Here is a 20,979-nt window from a genome sequence, read left to right as displayed (position 1 = left end):
CGTTAGCTAACAGTGTTAGCTTCTGATAAACTGTACATATGTGCTCGGTTCAGTTGTTTCTATATTGACAGCTGGGGGCGTGTCCATACTTGCGTCACATACTATACTGTTTCCACAGAGTTTTGAGAGGTGCCTTGAGATACAAGTGACCCAACCTACGAGATATAAGCGGCTGATTTTGCTTTGACTTGTGAACACCACGCAAAAACGTCATCATATACGGTAAACGCCCAGCCCGACGGCGAAGAAGAGTGTAACGACTAGGCATGGGCAGATTACCTGTTTGATGGTTTACTGTGGTTTTCAAAACTCAGATTGAGTAAACGAGCCGCCTCTTTATTTCTACATTTCGCGAGCAGAGAGGGGAGGGGTGAGCAGTTACGCACAGAGGAGGGGGAGGGAGAGGAAAGAGACACTGCAGACACAGACGCCTTTTTGCTCAGTTGATTAATGTGCATTGTCCTAAAATAAAATACCACGAAATCCCGTGTATAATACGCACCTGTGTATAATACTCCCCCCCAAAATTTACCTTAAAAAGTAGGTTTTTTTCTATGTAGCCGTGTATAATACAGTACCCTGATGTGCTGGTGTCCATTATTATCATCTGGTCGCACTTGCGCCTGTTCATGTTTTTAATGCGCCCATAAAACAACCTCACTATACACTAGAAAACCTGATGGGGGAAAGTTGCCCTCTTTTTTTACTGTTTTAGCCAATCTTGGTGGTTTATAGTTGCCCTCTTTTTCACGGTTTGGTCAATCAAGCACCTCCACTTGCACCTCTCCTGTTTTGACGATAGGCGCCAGGAGGATGTTCGGAGACAAGAAAAATGCTATCTTTATGCTTACATTCAAATATCCTCTCCTCATTACCCCAAAAATCTGTTGATTTTTGCCAATTTTTCTCCCTGGTGTAAAGTTAAACAGATACTTAAGGCTAAGGCTAAATGACAAATTATTATAAAGTATTGTAAAACGGTCCAATGTTCTGCCTGGAATTCATATTTATATTGTAGTAACTGTTAAAGGACTAAAAAAAGCAGTTATTTTATTCATGACATGTATTTTTAAATTAATCGGCCGATTCATCGTTTATCAGAATTTTATCCTGCCAAATATCAGAATCAGCAACCTGCCTCCAAAAAAAAAAATCCATATCGGTCGGGCCCTAGAAACGACTTGACTCGCTAACCGATATTAATTTTCCTGACCCGCAGAACATGAAAATGTCTTGCTCCTCTCTGATGAAAGCGAAGTGTTGCAGTCATCCTCCGGCAGTGAGACCTGTTTAATTATTCAAACATAAATCCGCTCTCCTGTCGCGTCGCGCACCTTCCATCACTCACCCTTTAACCTCTCATCGCGACTTCCTCTCTCTTTTTTTTTTTACCTCCTTTTCTCCACACAGCCCCTCGACTCGCTCGCCCTTCCTTTGCTCACCCTCTCTCTCTCTCTCTCTCTCTATCGGCGCACACAGTGGACTGAACACTCAGAGCTGATTTGTTCTGGCATTTGAGGAGAAGCGTTTTTCTTCGCCGTGGCACTGCTGGCAGAGGAGAGAGGGGAGCGCGGGGCCGGGCCGAAACGGGTCGAAATAGCAGCAAGGGGATGCAATTAAAAGGCCAGGTGACGAGGGGAAGACGACTTGGAGGAGGAGGAGGCGATGAAATGGGCGAGGCGGAGTGGCTGCGTTGGCAAGACTGTAATTGGAATCTAATTATCACCTCCAGTCTCAGCCGACGCCCCGTCAACAACTCTCGGGCACGTGCGCGGCGGCGTTGTCACGTGCGTCCGCGTCGTCATCACACTATTACCATTAACATCTGGCGTCTTTACACACCAATAATCCCCCTGTCCCGAGAGCAGCGGAGGACCTTCATGCACTTGGCCCTCGCGCACGCACACGCAATCTGTCCCACGCACACACACATTCACGTGCACGGTTTTTTTCTGCCTTATTCACACACACAGTCTCACTTTTACACACACAAACACACAACCTGTCTCACTTTCACACATGCACACAATATTGTTTTACTGATACACACACGCACACACGCAAACACGCAATCTGTCTCACCCCCACACACACAGACAAGTACAATGGTGCCTTGAGATACAAATCTAATTTAGTCCGTAACCACGCTTGAAGAAAATAACTATACTGCCCGACCGATTAATCGGTCAGCCGATTTAGTCAGATATTAGCGCTTAAAAAAAAAAATGCTGATTTCCATGTGTTTTTTTTTTTAGATTAACATATTAAAACTGAAGACAAAGATAATGACATTCGAACATTCATCACCTCCAACAAAAAATCTGCCTATTTTTTCCTCTGAGAAAGTATTGCAACCAAATATAATGTAGAAAACAACCACAACAGTTTTCTGCATCATGATTTAATGCTACGATCCAATTCATTGTACTGCTCCTTGTGGTGTGCCCTGGGAGGCAGTATAAAACTGTTCAGACCACAAACAAAGAAGAATAAAATTTGCCTGCTACTCTTGCAGACTCATTAAGATGCCGAAAGATCGCTCTTTCTTCATGACTGACAAAGAATAAAGGCCTGCGAAAATTGTTGTCTACATGCGTTGCGCCACCATTAATATTTGAATGCAACTAACGATGCTAACGTTAGCATTTCAATGGCATTTTCCATTTATGTTAGCATTGAGAGTCCTCTGACATCGTAAAGCGGTTGTATCTCAAATTTGCGCAGAAAACCATCAGAATGACGGCTTGAAAAACTCTTAAGTCAGGTCACTTGTATCTCACTACACACACACACGACCACACACAACGAGCACAACTCAGCATTATGTGAATGGGTAGAAATAACCACACAGACACCAGGTAGGATGCCAAGGGTCATGCTGCAAAAAACATAGCAAGACAAGAGCACGCGCACACGCTGTCCCATCCTCCCCACCCTCTAAACGCACACACATCCGATCGTCTCCTCCATCAAACACACGCACGCACACAGCGTGTGTGTGTGTGCGTGTGCAGTTTAAGCAGCAATCCCAGTAATATCCTCGCACGCGTGCAACGTCATCACTATGATGCTCACGTCATAACATACATACAGACATCCTCTTGAACCCCACAGCTCCCATCCCCTTTCTTCTCAAACAACACACACACGCACGCGCACTAACACACGCAGTCTGTGTATTACTTATGCGTGTATATATATATATAAATATATATATTTTAAAAAATCAAAATCAAGTGCAGTTTATGTCCAGGTAAATGATCACACGTGCAACGTCACACACAAAAATCACAAACATTCAGGATTCATCCGAGCTTCTACTTGGCGTGTGTGTGTGTGTGTGTGCGTGTGTGTGCGCGCGCGCGCGTGTGTGTGTGAGCGTGTGTGCTCCAGAGGGACGAAGCGGTGTCGGGCATATACTCACTGGCTTTTCCGGGCCGAGGTCTCTGCAGGAGGCGCTGAACTGTCAGCAAGTCCTCGGTCTTGACGGCCTGGAGCAGCTCCTGGTCCTTCCCCATGTCCTCCCCTTTCCCTCCACGTCCCGCCGCTCTCCTCCGCCGTTAATCCGCTGCTACATCCCGCCGCCGCTCGGGGCCTCCCTCTGGAGCAGAGGCGCGCAGGGGAGCGAGGTGCAGCCCGGGGGACAGGGATGCTCCAATTCGAGGCCTGAGCGCTCCAGCACCGCCACCGGTCCCGCTCCGCGTCTGCCGTCCCTTGCAGCGATTCGACAATTCCGCCCGCGTGTGCGCGTGTGTGTGAGAACGTGTGCGTGAATTTCACCGGCTGTACACCGCGGTGGAGCTCTAGACCGCCCTCCTCCCCATCCTCCTCTTCCTCTCAGCTCGCGTGTCACGCACGCGCAGGGGGGAGGGCGCGCTCCCGCTGGCGCCAAAATGATGGACAGGCACGCGCACGACGTGATTCCGCGACACGCGCGTTGCTGTCATCACCTGCGTGCGCGTGAATGTGAAATAAATACAGCGGTGCCTTGAGACACGAGTTGTATTGGTTCCGTGAACACGGTTGTAATTCAAAACAATTGTATCTCGAATTACCGTTGAAATGAATGAATACATTCGCAAAACAACATTCTTGAAATGTGTTTTTAATTAAGAAAATTACAGAAGCGTGGAACTACCAATGTAGCGTAAATAAAATTGATTGTAAAATACGTTCGAGGTACTTGCAAGTACGTTTCAATGTACTTGTAGGCTAAATGCTACATAGCATTTTTTATGTAGCATTTTTCCCATCATGCCATGGGGTGAAATAAAAATAAAAAAATGAGCATGTGGCCAATATAATACCAATACCAATAATGAATATTAAGTGAGTAAACATGATTTCCGTTTAGCATTTTCCCATAATGCCACGAGCTAATGCCTCGTGGCATTATGGCATTACGTACTCCGCTTGCAGCCGCCACCAAGCGTCAATGTTCAGCAAACAAAAAGTTCCAGCGAGGAGGCTGACTGCGCAGCCGAGTGTGGCCAGATTGGAACGTACCTTTCGGCTGTTACGTTCCACGGCGTGTTGTCGGTCGAAAAACTGTGGCCATTCCTCATCCAAATAAATGTGCACGTCCACTCATTCCCACTTCAGTCTCTGTAAATATTCTGACTGGTGTTAAATGCCTCGCTCCTAACCGTGATTAGCAAAGAAGCAGTGTTTTTATTTCATTTTTTTTAAAGCAAAGAAGCAGTGTGCGCTCGTCCCAGCATGAATCTATGTAGCTCATGCTCACTTCCACATTTCCTCATTCTCATAAATCAGCCACGGAGAGGTTAATCCTTTTGATATGTTGAAGTGGTCATTAGTAAGGATGTCTACATAAATTTCGGTGCCAATTTATCACCATTTTGGACGTTAAAAGCAATGGAAGTACAATGATTTCCAATGCAGAGTTTGTAATCGGTCCCTCCAGTGACTCCGACCTAACAAGGATAGAACGGTAGGGGGCGTGGTCATTCTCCTCATTAACAAGAGGCGTTATTCATGGAGTCACTTATTTCCTAGTTTCTCCCAAATTTATTGATTAAATAGAAAATGACAACTCTTTCCATTTTCTTGATCAAAAAATATATAAAATGAACTGTTAGTGAAAACATGGGTATCATAGCCCCACCGTCTCTTTAATATCCTGCACTGTGTGTACGTGGCGCATGAAAACATCACTAAGTACAAATACCCACTTTATCTTCCACCACAACCACAATATGACCGAGCAGTCAAGTACGGGTTTCTTATCAGAAGTTGAAACCATTCCTAATCTGTTGCATCCAATAAAACTGAATACAGATCTGCTAACATTTTTGCTTTGAAATGTTGTTCCTATGATAATGTGCTTAATAGTGGCATGGGATCTTCAAGTCTTTCAGCAAAGAAATTTGCCCTGGAGGGAATTTTTATGAAAAATAATGCAGAAAGGCTCGCTCATTTACACTTTATCGGAAAAAAAGACAAATGAAAGATTTATTTGTCTGTTGAATTTCACACTCAATGGGTGGGCAGGCACTTCAAGACCCAACTAATTTGTATAGACAAGCAACTAAAAAGTCCAGTTTATGTGATATGTAAAAACAAAAACCAAAAAAAAAAAGAAGAAAAGCTGCGGCCCATTTCTCCTGCACTAGGGGGCAGGAAAACCTAATTTTGGTGACATGAAATGGGATAATGAATGAAAGTTTTTGTCATTTCCAGGTGTGCGATGCTTAGAAAAAGGTTGGGAGGCACCATGAAAGTGTAGTAGAACACAACGATCATATCAATTTGTTATTTTTCTCATTTTCAATTCTCGACATAATAATGTAATTGACGAGTAATTGTTTGTACAGTGTTGCCCCAAAATACTAGTTACACAATAAATGCGTAGACACCAAACTGAATGTTTGAAAAGCTTCCTTGCTCGCAATCGTCACGTTGCCAATGACTGCCCTCTAAAAATATTTGCAGATAGCAAAACATGCCGGAAAAGCAGTACATGAAGGTCCTGAACTCACTTCAGCAGTTGTACTTTGTATGCCCTAAATCTGTAGCATCACCCTTCAGTCTAAATTAGAACTCATCGCCCGAGACACACTTTTCTTTGCCTTAAAAAGATGCCGTTATTAACCTTCAACACGACGGAACATCATCGTCATCATCATCATTGAGAAACATGACACCTAGAAGCTCTCGTTCGGGATGCGTGTATAGTCAGGATAAGCGGATTGGATAATGGATGGATGGATGGATATATATGAAACTGATCATTACACAAAAAGTACATTTACACCTCTAAAAATGAAACCATTTAGGAGAAATTGCAAGGCTTACCTTTATCCTCCGCGGAGAGCGGGTTGCGCCTTACTGAGGAGCAGTTAATCTGTGTGCCCGCACTGCCCCCAGGTGGTTAAGGCATCTACATCAGAAGGACAAAGGGGTAGCGCTACACCGTCGCAAGGGTCTGCAGAGTTAGCCCCTTTATAAATCTGTGTAGCTCCAGTTAAGCACTCTCACCTTTGATTGGATATTTTCAAATATAAATTGTTTTCTAAGCACCCCTATGTATCGGAGAAGGCTCCCTTTTAGCCCCTGAGAGAGAAAGAACCCTGTAGCCATCCGTCCCTGGAAGGAGCAGCACATCCATCCATCCATCCATTATCGATACCGCTTCTCCTCACAAGGGTCGCGGGGCGTACTGGAGCCTATCCCAGCTGTCTTCGGGCAGCAGGCGGGGGACACACCCAGAATTGGTTGCCGGCCAATCGCAGGGCACACCGAGACAAACATCCGCACTCACAATCACACCTAGGGGTAATTTAGAGAGTCCAATCAACTTACCATGCATGTTTTTGGAATGTGGGAGGAAACCGGAGTACCCGGAGAAAACCAGGAGCAGCACAATGTCCATAAAATTTGATGCAAAAATACCAACGCAGTATGTAAGAAAATTAAGTTCATAAACATTGTTTATTCGTAATTTTATGTTTTTTCTTGTGTCTGCAGTGCATGATTTGAATCTAGCATTTTTTATATATATGTATATGTATGTTAGAATTCAGTCGAATAGACCTTTTCGAGGGAAAATTGATATATAACGATTCACGACCTACGAACAATTCAGCTCACAAAAAAGCCTCTCAAAACGAATTGTGTTCATATCATGAGAGAAACTGAGAGAAACAGACATCGCATTAACATGAAAAAAAAAAAAAATATATGTAGGGAAAAAAAAAAAAAATATATATATATATATATATATATATATATTTTTTTTTTTATTTTTTATTTTAAATATTATTGATTTATTTAATAAATAAATAAATATATATATATATATATTTTTTATTTTTTTTATTTTATGTATATATATGTTGCATTCCCACTATATGGAGTAAGGATAGGCATGAACATAGTCTTTCACCTCAAAACTGAGTCCTGCTAAATTTCTTATGTTCTCTGCTCCATACGTGTGCACCAGAGCCCTCCTGCACATCTGCTTGAGGCGCTCGGGCCGCTGCCGGCGATACGGCGCGGTCAGTTTGCACGACGGGCTCGCGTAGTAAGATAGCAGATCAAAGAGGGAGGCGAAAGTCCTTTGGCTCCCGGAGAGAGCAAAGAGCAACTTTCTGAGCAGCACGCGGACGCTCGTTGGCCCGTCGTCGCTGAGGTAGCTCAGGGTGAAGAACACGTCCGGCTGCCCGCTGTCTCTGGAAAGACAACATTCAGTCATTAGCATTTCATTGTTGTGGCTTGTCTTTATCAGGCGTTGCCGCGGCTAGTCACTCCCATGAATTGGCGAATTGCGTTTCCTGACGCAACTGTTCATTTATTTCTTTTTTTAATCCAACTGGCAGAGGCCGGCTAGTGGGGCACTGAACAACAAACAGGTTATTGAACCCTTGCTGTCTGCATGAACATCCAGACAGAAATCGAACCCTAATTCTAATCCACACAATAGAGACACTGCAGCCCAAATGCAAAACATACCACTAAGAGAAGACATATTTTTTTAGCATAGCTTTTTAGCAGTTTTTACGGAAGTAAATATAGTCCCGTGTGCAAAAATATCGGAATTGAGCTGCAGTGTGACTATAGCCCTATGCGAAAAGTCTCTGCATATGTTTTCAGCACTTATTTTCAAACATATTTCATGCATTTACAAACAATTCAATCATGAAAATAACTTTACGGGATCTTTAACATTGTCTACGTTCACTTCACTTGGTAACATTGACTTTGAATGCAGAGCAGCGTTATACTAGTTTTGGATTTTTCATTCAACTTAGATTTTTCTAAATTCAGATATTTTAATTAGTGTATGGAGGCGAGATTGTGTTTTCATTTTTTCAAAAATGCCGTTTTTATTAGTTTTAGTATTACTTTTCTTTAATATATGAAGTATTTGTCAAGGGCAAGATAAAAAAAAAAAAAAGTTCCCTAAGGATTGTCTAATAAAGTAAACTACAACAACTGTTTGACCTTCCTACTTCTGTACGGACACACAGTAATATCAAAATAAATTAAACCCCCGAAAGGTCATATGTGATATCATTTGGCAAAAAAACAAACAAACAAACAAAGGACTTATTTTCTATATTTATATTTAGTTTTAGTTAATTTTACTAATATAAAATATAGTTTCAGTTAGTTTTGTTTCCTTAAAAGCATTTTCACTCTTATTTTATTTCATTCACACATTTTTTTTTTGTCAGCTTTTGCTTTTACTATTTGGTTTTAGTCAACTATAATAAACTCGTTCCAGACTGGAGTTACCTGATAAGGAAGGTGCCCGGTGATGCCCGCCTGAGGATTTTGTGCGCCTCCTCCATGTTCATCGCTCCCCAGTAATAGGAGCTGTGCTGGAGCTGCTGGTGAGTGCGCTTCACCAGTTTGTACTCTTCCGGGCTGTTGAACGGACGCAGGTGTGTGGGCAAGCTGGCTGCGTCCGCTCCACTCTTGCGGACAAATAACACGAGCACATATCACACAGTCAAATGCAATTTTGTTGTATAGGGGGCCAATCGTTACTGCTCGCAGCAATTTCCCTGATTCACCACTGAAACATTTGACTAACATCGTCAATTCTCCAACCACCGGAAGGCAGTTTTTAATACAAGCATGCAGACACAAAGGAAGAAGAATAGTTTTTTCTTTTACTTCTACTACTGTAAGTGACCTACTAAGATGCTGTAATATTAGTCTTTTTTTTTTTGTAGAGGATAAAGAATATATGCCTGTGTTATGTCCACGTGTGGTTTTGTCCACTGTATGTGTTTCAAATATCCATATCCAGATCTAGGCATCTATTTTTCATAATCTTGTGATTTCATCTCATAACGATGTTTAAAACCGCAACTACCCACTAAGCTAAAAATAGTACAGAGCGTGGTGTTTTCGCACGGACGTAAACAGGCACAGTGTGATATTTAAAAGCGAAACCAACAAATTTTCCACCGGCCTGCCCCGATTCCATTATAACAACAGAAGTGACAAGAGCCAAGTACCTGACACCAGGTTTCAAGTTGTTCATCTGAGAGGTGTAAACTGTGCAGGTGGCTCCAGCGCAGAGTTTCCAGCGGCTTTTCGTCAATGTCCTCTGCACTCTGGACTTGTTGAAGTGCTGCAGGCTCGTCAGGAGCTTGACTCTGCTTCTTTTGTTTTGCAGTCTTCTTCTTTCTTACTGTTCTGTTAGGCTTATCTCTAACCATCCTATTATAGAGAAACCTCGGCTGGATGACCACATGTTGTACCATTTCCTCCCCCGTCCGAAACCGTCAGAAAGTCGGTTCCGGGTGCCATCAGCTGCTTGGTCCACTTTGTGGCACCATGGTGCTTCTAGTCCACATTCTAGCTTGGCTCCTTCCTGATTTGATCCGTTGTTTGACTGAAGGGGAAAAGGTGCTGAAACGCATGACGCAACAGTTCATTCATGCATGCAGAAATCTTGACATCAGTCCAAAGAAAAAGGCACTCAGTGGCAGAGGTGGCTAAAGTACTCACATTCACGACATACGCACTTTAAAAAAACTACTGGGTTGTTTTCCTAGCTGTGGATTTTGAGCAGATGGGGTTACTTTTACCCAAGCTTGGGTTAATTATTTTGACGCAGCAGATTGGATATAAGAGTTGACGTTGGTCGCCATTTTTGCGTACTGAAGTAGATTTAATGTAACATCTTAGAAAATGTCGGTAATAAAATGTGTGTTATTTTTAACCACTGCTATACCGATAACCCGCACTCTAAAAACAGTTGGGTTAGAAATAACACAATTTGGAGTAAAAAATGGACCGATCCACAAATTGGGTCAATTTGACCCACTTTCTTGGGTTGTTTTGTACAAAACTACCAATTTTGTGGTAGAAAAGTTGGGTGAAATTGACCCAAGTTGTGGATCGGTCCATTTTTTACTCCAATAGGCTCCAGCACGCCCCGTGACCCTTGTGAGGATAAGCGGTACAGATATTGGATGGATGGATGGATGGTTAAGTGGCCGATTAATCGGTTCTTAAAATAATTGTGAGATTTGAGTTGCACCCCTTAATTAAATGGCTAGAAATCCTGTTCTAAGAAGTGTAATTACGTTTCAAGTGTAATAGCATTTTACTTAAAATTCCTTTGATCAGCTTGCCAACTTATTTAACAAGCCAAAAAACTTCAACATGCATTGAATAAACATGCGACATCGGCAAACGAGTTCTGTAAGCAATACGCAACATAAGCCAAACGGTTGGCTTTCAGTTTCATTTTGGCGGCAAGACCCCATGCATTTTTTTCTTTGAAACATAAAAACCCTTTGAAATTAAACTCTGCATGAATTAAAAACATCCATCCATCCATTACCCGAGCCGCTTAAAAGAAAAACATAAAGTGGACCCCCGCATACTCACTGTTCAGCACCTGCGGCTTCACATATTCTTGGATTTTCCGACCCAATATTATTTAATATTCTTGGAAAAAAATGTTTTGTTTTCTGGGGGAGCCAACCAGTTTCTCGCGGAAAACGAGAAGGTTTATCCCCTTTTTTTTTTATCAATATCTCTATATATATTTTTTAATTTCATAGATCTCACCAAGTCATTTACAATGGACGTCAATTATACAAGGATTGTACTGTCACAGGCAAGTCATTGTAAGTTGCGCCGCAATACATGTACTGTTGTTCATCATAGCATCCAACAAGATGTAAACAAACGTGTTTAACTTAAAGAAACGTGCAATCACATTGTGCAATCCACCCCCCCGCCCCCGCACCCCCACACACACACTTTAAATAAATAAATACATAAAATGACATAATATAACATTAGAGGGTACTTACTAGAGTTGCAGAGGGCTGTTGCAGCTTGCAACTCAAACCCACTGGAGTCATGCTTACTTTCGCTTTAACTTTTGGAGGAGCAGGACAGCGACGAGGAGGAAGAGGAGTTGCGTCAGAGCTTTCGTTGGGTTTATGCTAAATCACGTGACTTGCAGGTACCGCTGGGGCATCTACTTTCTCTTTCGATAGGATTTTTAATGGTGAAAGCGTTTTATTTTGAAAGGCTGCAGCGGAAACGCAAGGCGGGCTCGCTTGCGAGCTTAGCTAGCTATGTACAGTAGCTGCTCAGCTGATGGATGCATACTTCATTCATCCATCCATTATCGACACCGCTTATCCTCACAAGGGTCGCTGGGAGTGCTGGAGCCTATCCCAGCTAGGGAATATTAGATTGTCACAGCAGTAATATTCACATTTACACCAAAAACAAATAGACCATCAAGGTTTTGTATAGAGAAGATATAAATACAAAAGGAGCATTTGAAGGAAAACTAACGAATCTACGACAAAAGAAATTGAGACCAATTTAAAATCTTATCTCTTGGGCCGTGGCAGTGCCGTGAAAAATAATAAAAACATAAATTTTGTCCAATTGCCCCCACCGTTGCACAAACGTTGTTGATTCATGGCATTGGCAGATATTTTTATAATTACAAAAAGATCACGGCAATATAGGCCCATTTCCGCTAGTGGGAAAATAGGAAGTTTACATTCATAAAAAAATTAATAAAAAAATAACTTATAAGCAATACTGCAGAGCTAAAGCGGTGATTCTGTCCGATACTGTTACCACTAGTTTGAAATGGGGCCCCTCTAGTGGTACGCAATATAATCACTTGGGGCAAACTGCATCACGTGACAGTGGTCTTGAACTTTTTAAAAAATTCAGTACTGTACATTTAAATTCATTTAACTTTTGAATTCAAAACATTTGTATTTAATCTTTGAGAACTGTTTGCTTTTAAACATTAAGCAAGTGCAATTTTTAACTCCTGTGCAATATATTTTTAATTGAATCATGAAGCACTTTGGTTTTGCTATATTTAAGCATAGTGCAAATGTTCGAATTGTGCATAATGTTCCAGGGGCTTACAAAATATTGACTATAAACATGAAATTCAGGAATCTCTCATGAGCATTCTTTTGAATGTCACTCAAGTTTAAGAATCACTTCTGTACAGTTTTTTTTCTACACAATTTTTGCTTGCAATTGTTAATGCATTAAAAAGGTATTTTACTAATTTGTGTGATTAAAGGAGATGGGAGGCGTGAAACTATATAAAATGCCTTTTTATAGGGTCTCTCTGTACTGTGGATTCTTTTGCATTTCACTGTATATGACTCTCTTGCGTGGCGGATGGACCAAATACTCAACAATAAATAATTCAGCATCAGAATATAATGATCTGTCCCCACATAATCGTGGTCACCAAAAGACACCAACTGTACTGCGATAACGGCTTTTCCCATGCATAAACATCAGAGTGAAACCGAAAGGAACCGACTTTGGTTGGACAATTTCGCTTTTGAAATACACAGGGTTAGGGCTGCTCGATTATGAAAAAAATATTAATCACAATTATTTTGGTAATAATTGAAATCACGATTATTCAAACGGTTATTTTTTTACTACAAAACAAGAACAGGTTTAAACATGTAAAAAACATTAAGACAAAATTCTTTGAAACGCCATAATTTAAGTTTGTTTTGGACCCAACAACATTTATGAAATTATTTTTTTTTAAAAATGTTAAGTGCAAATGTATGAATTAAAATATGGTTTCCTTGTGTAAACAAACGAGTTAACTTGCTATACACTTATAAATTGCCAAAGTAGTAAACTGCTTGGAGTAAAATGCCAATTTTGACAGCATAACAGACATGCTATTCATCTATACATTTAGACCTTTGTCTGGAGCCTTTTTAGTTTTGTTTTTAAAGTAATATTTACACATGGTAAACAAAGTTAAAGGCATTTGCTTTTGATAAATTATAAATGTAATATGCTGATTGGGTCAAACTCATTTAAATGTTGACTGTTACATACGAGTATGTAATCGATATAATACTTCTCAATAGGCCATATATAAACTGTGTTACAAAATAATGACCAATAATATGTTTGCAAATTGCAGTTGAAGCAATTTGAAACAAAAATGAACACAAAAAAATTTGACTTCATATTATAGACTACACAAGAAATTTAACTTAAGTCACAGTAATAATGTTTAGCATGGTTTCTATTTTTGTGCTAGTAAAAGTAGTGTATATTTGCATAAGATATGTTATTTAGAATAAATCTCTCGTGCCGATTGCGAAGTGGAGTCTGTGCCCTAAACATTTGGAAGCCTTGTCCGAGCAATAGTTCTGTAGTTCAAATAATTCTGTTATCTTTTTGTGTCGCTCCGATGTTGATGGCTGGGGGTTGCTGCGTTCAGTGTTTCAACGACTGAGATTTGCGCTGCGGACGACGCCAAATCTATCGATCTCGGTGTTTTCTTGCTTTGGTGTATCATAACATCATCGTAAACCAAACGATGGTTGAATAGATTCGTTGTGTTGCCGGTGGATGCAGAGACAACTTGCACTTTATGTCTTTGCTCGCCGTCTTCCATGGCAAAACCAAAATGTAACCAAATAAGCGATTTCGACTTTCTTTGCTTGTTTACAAGTCGTCCATTTTTAAGTCTGTTACTCTGTTAAAACGTTGACTAGGAGCGTGTGCAGTGTGACGTTCTGGGTGCGGGGTGCGGGCTGGCTGGCTGGCTACGGCAAGCAAGCTGGCTAGCTTGGAGAGTAACTCGTGTGCGCATGCCTCAAAACAACTCAAAATTAGTATTAATAATCGTTTTTTTACGATTATGCCAATTTTGTAATCGTGGAGTGTAAAAATCGAAATCGCAATTGAATTTCGATTAATTGCACAGCCATATACAGGGTACGACAGCCTGTCTCAGAAGTGTTTCGCTTCGTCGGATTGATAAACATCTACATAACCTCCATGACTACAACTATGAATAACAAAACAGAAAGAAAAAGAGAAGGCAATAGAGATCCTTTACTGACAACACAGATATCACGAAACCTTTATTTCTGTCACATAATGTTCTCACATCATAAATAATGGGTCACAAACTGAACTATGCTTTTTTTCAGGCAGTGCAGTCCTTCAGAGTTTCTTTTTTGTCTCGTCTGTGCATGAAATAGGCCGTCCCCATTACCAGCAAGATGCCGTAAGTAGCCAAGACGCACTGCAAGAGACCAGAGAGAGATTCTTATCACTTCTAGAGCGATGGAAAAGGTGGGATTTCCTCATGTACAAGGGTCCTCGCTTTACGACAGTACTGACATACGCAATGAACTAGTTTGCGCAGTGGCGTAAGAATACGCTGACATTTTATATTGATGGTCAAGAAGTGATTTCAGTAAATTAATATTCAGAAAAGGTTTTGAATATGGTCCCTTTATTGCGTGGATTTTCACCTCCTGTACCCAGTTCACAACATCTGAGCCGTAGCCTGGTAGGCGATGTCGTTAGTAGAGCCCAACCAATATGGATTATTCGAGGATGATGCCGATTCAGATATTTGGCAGACTAAAATTTCGATTACCGATTAATTTGAAACATATATAATGTACAGCTACGATGTTTAATCAATTAATCGATAAATGTTTTTAATAGTCGTTTAATTTGTTTAGAGACCTTGTTAAATTTAAAATGGTCCAAATCCTGGGAATTTGGGTTTTTTAACACTGAATATCTCAAAATTCTTTATTTTTCAATGAAAGTAGACTGATTATGTTTGTCTTTTTTCAAAATAAGACATTTGCAAATATCTGCTTTTGCTTTGGAGAACAAATAAAAATTTTGGGACAATTTTCTGACATGTAATGGAGCAAACAGGAACTGAATCATAATTAATTTATATTTGGGCATTTTCTGCACTGTCATTATCAAATGACACGTTTTTGAAAAAAGGGAGGGAAAGTAAAACATGTTTTTTCAAAAATTCTATTAAATCGATTAATTGACAAAGTACTTGACGGATTATTAATTCATTAAAATCAACAGTTAAGTGCAGCCCTAACATAATGGATATTATAACTTCTTCTTTGGTCCATTAATGCTTACACCAATAAAGATGTGAATTACAGGCAGCACATCTGCCCTTTCGTATTTCTTAACTTCATAACAAATCTTTGCTTTGCAAAACTCAGGCAAAAATTGGCAGATTTTTTTGGGAGGCGAAATGTTTAAATCTTACTGTTTGTCGTAAGTTGTGTGTTTAAAAAAATCATGAACAATAATTAAAAATAAAAATAAAATAAATATTTTTTTTCTACTGTTGGACGATTAAATTGGCCATCTGATTAATCGATCGGCCCCTTGTAATTACACTTCCCAAATAACAGTTTTGCCCAGAGAGGAATGAAGGGAGGCGTCAAGGCGTTGGGATATGGCGCTAATTTGAGGGCATGATTGAACACAATCATGTATGCATGCGTGCGTATTACATACATTTCGGCGCCCCTGCAGCGTGTAGCTGTTGAAGTACTTTCTCAAACCGGTCAGCTCCACCGATGCTGGCGCCTTGATACCAAATAGCTGAGTCTGAAATGCCACACAAAAACACAAGTGAGGAATTAGCTGCAATTTTGATTTTAATGTCAAGCCACACAATTTGTTTTGTGGCTCAATGAATGCTCAGGTTCAAATGTCAAGAGAGACATCCGGGATGCCCGGGACTTGAAGCTATTGTTGTTTCCGGAGTCGAGGCTGGCACTGCTGAAACTGGAGTCGGTTGTTTATGAGGCCCTTTTTTTTTCCTGCCCCCACTACTTCTGCTGAACAATACCAATTACCCCCTCATGGGACGGATAAAGGTTATCTTATCTAAGGTTAAGGATGTTAAAAAGAGGGCACCAGTCTTATCATAGCAAAAGTGAAACTTGTCACCAATGTGTTATTGCGAAACGTTCAGCCGATACAGAAAGTGAGCATCTACATGTTAAAATAAAGTCATTGTTTTTACTGCAAATTAAAAAAAAAAAATACAGCACGGTTTAAAATAAGTAATGCCTAACCTATTTTGAAAAAGAAAAAAAGCTTAGGTGTTCACACCTTGAAACTTATAGTCAAATTAGGAGTATAAACTATGACTTTTTTCCCCAGCAGCTTGAAGAAAATGGCGGCGTTTCCATGTTGATGTGTTAATGGTTAAATCAAAACTGCACACGATGACGCAACTGGAAGACTTTTCCATTCTGCTCTGCTCATACCGAAAAATGTGGCATATTTCTGGTATGGCGCAGCCTGTTTCCACTTATTCCCTATAGGAAGGCTGGCAATTTTTGTTTTCTCTCGTATGTGGAACAATTCGGTTTGTTGCCATGCAATTCGATTGATTGTTCAGCCCTTTCATGAACAGAGTATGTATCTCCACTCTCCATAAGTAGTAGAAAATGTACAATACGTCACGATCGTGAGAAAAGGTAATGCATTTCTTGAAATGAATGGTAAACACCATTGGGAAAAAAAAGCCACTGACGCTCAACTCGAATCTTGCAATGAGTCAAAGTCACTCACATATTTCTGTGTGTGTGTGTGTTGTACTTCTCATGTTTCTTTTTATAAAAAAGATAGTTTTCACCTGTTTTTGCGAAAAAGACAAAAGAAAAAAAGGGGGAAAATAAGAAAGAAAATCTGCACTTTTGCTATTGCAGGTCACTAAACAGAAAAGGGCAGAAACAACATTTTTTTCTAGAGAAAGAAGATAATGTGCTCTCCTTGTCCTTGTGAGAGTGCTGAAAGTTCGTGTTTACATATATGTTTTGCAGAAGGGACATTTTTCCCCATGAGGAAGCACATTATCTGTAAATAAATTAATAATAATAATTATCAATAATAATTATAAATACTACTACTACTAGAAACATTTAAAGTTTATATCACAGTTTCTCAATTAAAACAAAATCCAACTCATTTTGAACACAGTGCAGTGCTGTGGTTGAAAATAAACCAGTATTGTAGAGATTAACATAAATATGCCGACACCAACTAAAGACAACAAGGAGAGCATCTTTACATGAAATACACTTAATCTATATTTTAATCGTCTCCATTCTCAGAGTAGAGCAAAAATGTTGCTTACCTTCACCTCTGTTATAAGGTGGCCGAAACTAGTTAGAGGGATGCGCGTTTTAACAGGTGACGTTGGCATGACTGAAGTGAAAACTATTCACTCAGATATCTGTACACCTTGCTTGATAAAAAATAAAAAGACTTTAGTGTAATTTGCTACGTTCAAAATGTCTATTTGTCGTCTCTAAGCAGACAGGAGAGGTCACTTACACAATTTGCTTCATGACTGTAATGTGTTCCGGGTAACTGTGACGAAAATAACTATTGGCCAATCACAAGGTTGCTTATTAAGAATTAACCAATAGACGCGTGTCTTAGTGAGGGGGCGTGCCTGCAGTTAGATATACAGCTGGCATGGCATTTCTCAGTTTTGCCACAGGAGAGAGACATATTCAAAGTTTCCCCCCACATGACTGCAGCTATTGAGACAAATTTTAAAAAAGAGTTATAGCCCAGGGTCCGTCCGTCCATCTAGCTATATATTATATTTCTAATAACGTAATCTATCTATCTATCTATCTATCTATCTATCTATCTATCTATCTATCTATCTATCTATCTATCTATCTATCTATCTATCTATCTATCTATCTGTCTATCTATCTATCTATCTATCAGTGCTGTCAAGCATTACAATTTTTTAAACTAATTAATCGCAAATTTTTCCATAATTGATCGCGATTAATTGTATTTTTCTACTACAATTTTTTTTCCGAAGCTTGGTACAGATATTTACTTGAGTAAAATCTTGGAATTAATGTGGCAAAAATTAAATGTGTATTATTTCAATGACAGTTTTAAATAGCTTTCTTTGAATCTTGAATAAGATTATTTTTCTGTGAAATACAACTGTTGAACGATACACCAAAGACGTACAACTAACATGGTATTTGAATTTGGCTTTGCAAAGTGGGCTAATTATTTGGGATTTCTCCAATGAGCCGTTGAGCAATTTTCAAAAGTAAAACTATGTAAAAGTCCATCTTTACACCAATGACTTTCCTCTAGGTTTGGCTGCAAAGTATGCTGCCACAAGAAGTAGATAATACTGGGTTAACTGAGTTATTTTTTTTAACGCGTTATAAAATTTAAATTAATCTCCATAGGTAATGTTTTAACTTTGACAACACCACCCACGCACCCCCACCCCCACACACCGTGGCATTATGGAAAAATTCTATCATTTTTGCATTTACCCTACAACTAATTCAAATGTATTTGCAAGTACGTTTGAACGAGTTTGCCAGTCAAAACTGTTTACTCTACGTTGGCACTTTTAATATAAAAAAAGAAAAATGGCACTCTACAGTATTGGTCACTGTAAAACATATAATAATGACATAATTACATAGAATGTCAAGAATTATAGCGTTTTTACATCATGTTTTAATCGTCCTTATATTGGTGTGTGCGATCTGGCCACTAGGGAGCAGTATAATACAGAAATAGAATACAGTACACTAGTATCATTATATTGTCCATCTTTCATGTGTTGCTGCACTGTCTCGCTGTACATATCCATTGCTTAAAGGGTTATAAGTTAACTACCACAACATCAGTGCTGGTTTTATCATTAGCTTGTCGATGGTATTTTGTATTGTGTTGATTTTGTATATTGTATGTTAGAATTAAACTAGCAGTACAGTGTCATAAAGCTAGCATATGGTTCGATTAACTACAGAATGGTTTCATTAGCCACAGAACGTGTAATTCTTCGTTTAGTTTTACAATAAATTTCAAATGTGTGTAAAACTGCTTAGTGCTTACTGACAAACAAAAAGTTGATAAAAACATGACTTACCTGGTGGATCGCAACAGCTAGCAAATTGCACTGTGACCTTTTAAACTCTTTTTCTTCATTTCTAACAATGTCATGCTGCTAGATGATCTGGTTGGTGGGGTTTTTCAATGTGTCATGAGAGAGTATGCCCGTATATGGTGGAGAGAGACTAATGAGATCAAATTTAAATGATAAATATTATTTGGATTATTTGAACTACGGCACGCGCATAGGATTTTTTTTTTTAATAAATGAATGTCAGAAAATAAACTGTCATCATCTGAGTTGTAAAAGGTGTGTATTTCTGTTTTTTTTCTGAGTTGTAAACATGGCAACTGCTACTGTGTTTACTTTTCTTGTTTAACCAATACATTGTGTGTGCTAATGCCTACAATCCACACAAATGCAGCACAACCGCATTGTGTCTTAACTGACGTGACTGCTGTGTAGATACGGGCTGCTTCTTTTGACGAACGGATTACATGACATACATGGAAGTGGAAAAACTTTCCTCCAGAGATACTGAGCCATCGCCCTGCCGTGGCTGCGTCAGGGCCGACGGGCACCGTTCAAAATCAAAATCAAAATCAATGAAAATGCAAAATGAAGAGCATCCTGCTCATTTTCAACCCAAATGATCATTCATCAAAGGCTTCTTCCGAGAAATTATCTTAAACTCTCACTGGATCGGTTTGCAGCCGAGTGTGAAGCGGTTGGGTTGAAAATCAGCACCTCCAAATCTGAGACAATGTTCCTCAGCCGGAAAAGGGTGGAGTACCCTCTCCTGGTCGGGGATGAGATCCTGCCCAAGTGGAGGAGTTCAAGTATTCAAATATCTTGGGGCCTCGTTCACGAGTGCAGGGAGGATGGAGCGGGAGATCGACAGGCGGATCGGTGCAGCGTCGGCAGTGATGCGGACTCTGCATCTGTCCGTCGTGGTGAAGAAGGAGCTGAGCCGGAAGGCAAAGCTCTCAATTTACCGGTCGATCTGCGTTCCTACCCTCACTTATAGTCATGTGCTGTGGGTCGTGACTGAAAGAATAAGATCCCGGATACAAACGGCTGAAATGAGTTTCCTCCGCATGAGCGATAAGGTGAGAAGCTCGGTTATCCAGGAGGGGCTCCGCAATGAGAGGAGCCATTTGAGGTGGCTCGGGCATCTTGTCAGGATGTCACCTGGATACCCTGGTGAGGTGTTATGGGCGTGTCCCACTGGGAGGAGGCCCAGAGGATGACCCAGGACACTCTGGAGACATTATGTCTCCCAGCTGCTGGTTTGGGAACGCATTGGGACCCCCCAGGAGGAGCTTGATGATGTGGCTGGGGAGAGGGAAGTCTGGGTTTCCTTGCTTAAACTGCTGACCCCGCGACCAGATCTCGGATAAGTGGAAGACAGTGGATGGATGGATGGATTGTGCTGCTTTTGGGAAAAAAAAACAACTTTTTTAGGACTCATTCCGTGGCGTGTGAAATTAATGAGGGAAGAGTGGGCAAGACATTGCTGCCTTTTGAAATTTCTTCCTCTTCCACTGCTCATGTTTGGCTGTATACTTGAGCCTGCACGAATGCATGGCTGTCATAAAAGAATCAGAGGTGGGCTCACGGATGCTCTAGCCTCTTCAGAAGCCACAGTTAAGCCCCAAGCATTTTAATTTTAAAATAGATTTAAAAATATTTCCACAGTCCCCCAGTATATCAGTCAAGTATGGAATGCTGAAGCAAAATCTTTTTTCTTACATTATATTTGAGTACAT

The 20,979-nt window shown here is 40.3% G+C and overlaps 3 protein-coding genes across 8 annotated transcripts in view; all 3 read right to left on the bottom strand.

The window, feature by feature from the left end:
• LOC147146173 (caskin-1-like) overlaps nt 1-3,974 on the bottom strand; it is a 38,577-nt gene extending 34,603 nt beyond the window's left edge. The window contains exon 1 of one of the 5 annotated variants that reach the window (XM_086033422.1): nt 3,425-3,974. In XM_086033422.1, coding sequence (XP_085889548.1) covers nt 3,425-3,518 — 94 coding nt within the window. In that variant the 5' untranslated portion in view covers nt 3,519-3,974. The remainder of the gene's footprint in view (nt 1-3,424) is intronic. The other 4 variants (XM_086033420.1, XM_086033423.1, XM_086033419.1 and 1 more) reach the window with 4 other exon arrangements.
• Nucleotides 3,975-6,932: 2,958 nt separating this feature from the next.
• Nucleotides 6,933-11,652, bottom strand: LOC147146172 (suppressor of cytokine signaling 1-like). Its single transcript, XM_086034585.1, has 4 exons — nt 11,304-11,652; nt 9,489-9,885; nt 8,758-8,939; nt 6,933-7,691 (listed from the first exon to the last, which is right to left on the bottom strand). The coding sequence occupies exons 2-4, from the start codon at nt 9,735-9,737 to the stop codon at nt 7,367-7,369; spliced, it is 756 nt and encodes a 251-aa protein (XP_085890711.1). The 5' UTR covers nt 9,738-9,885; nt 11,304-11,652; the 3' UTR covers nt 6,933-7,366.
• Nucleotides 11,653-14,360: 2,708 nt separating this feature from the next.
• LOC147146171 (ATP synthase F(0) complex subunit k, mitochondrial-like) lies at nt 14,361-17,710 on the bottom strand. 2 transcript variants are annotated; one of them, XM_086034587.1, is made up of 4 exons: nt 17,656-17,710; nt 17,456-17,566; nt 15,823-15,915; nt 14,361-14,554 (listed from the first exon to the last, which is right to left on the bottom strand). In XM_086034587.1, exons 2-4 carry the CDS (start codon nt 17,522-17,524, stop codon nt 14,456-14,458), a joined length of 261 nt encoding a protein of 86 aa, XP_085890713.1. In that variant the 5' UTR covers nt 17,525-17,566; nt 17,656-17,710; the 3' UTR covers nt 14,361-14,455. The 2 variants fall into 2 exon arrangements, with proteins under 2 accessions (XP_085890713.1, XP_085890712.1); XM_086034586.1 differs by having other exon boundaries at nt 17,456-17,706.
• Nucleotides 17,711-20,979: the final 3,269 nt, after the last annotated feature.

Source organism: Filicampus tigris, chromosome 6 (genome assembly GCF_054856515.1).
Source record: "Filicampus tigris isolate MCC_2025a chromosome 6, RoL_Ftig_1.0, whole genome shotgun sequence".
NCBI classification, from domain to species: domain Eukaryota; kingdom Metazoa; phylum Chordata; class Actinopteri; order Syngnathiformes; family Syngnathidae; genus Filicampus; species Filicampus tigris.
Note: the sequence above shows the minus strand (reverse complement) of the source record. Positions and strands in the feature narration are given on the sequence as shown.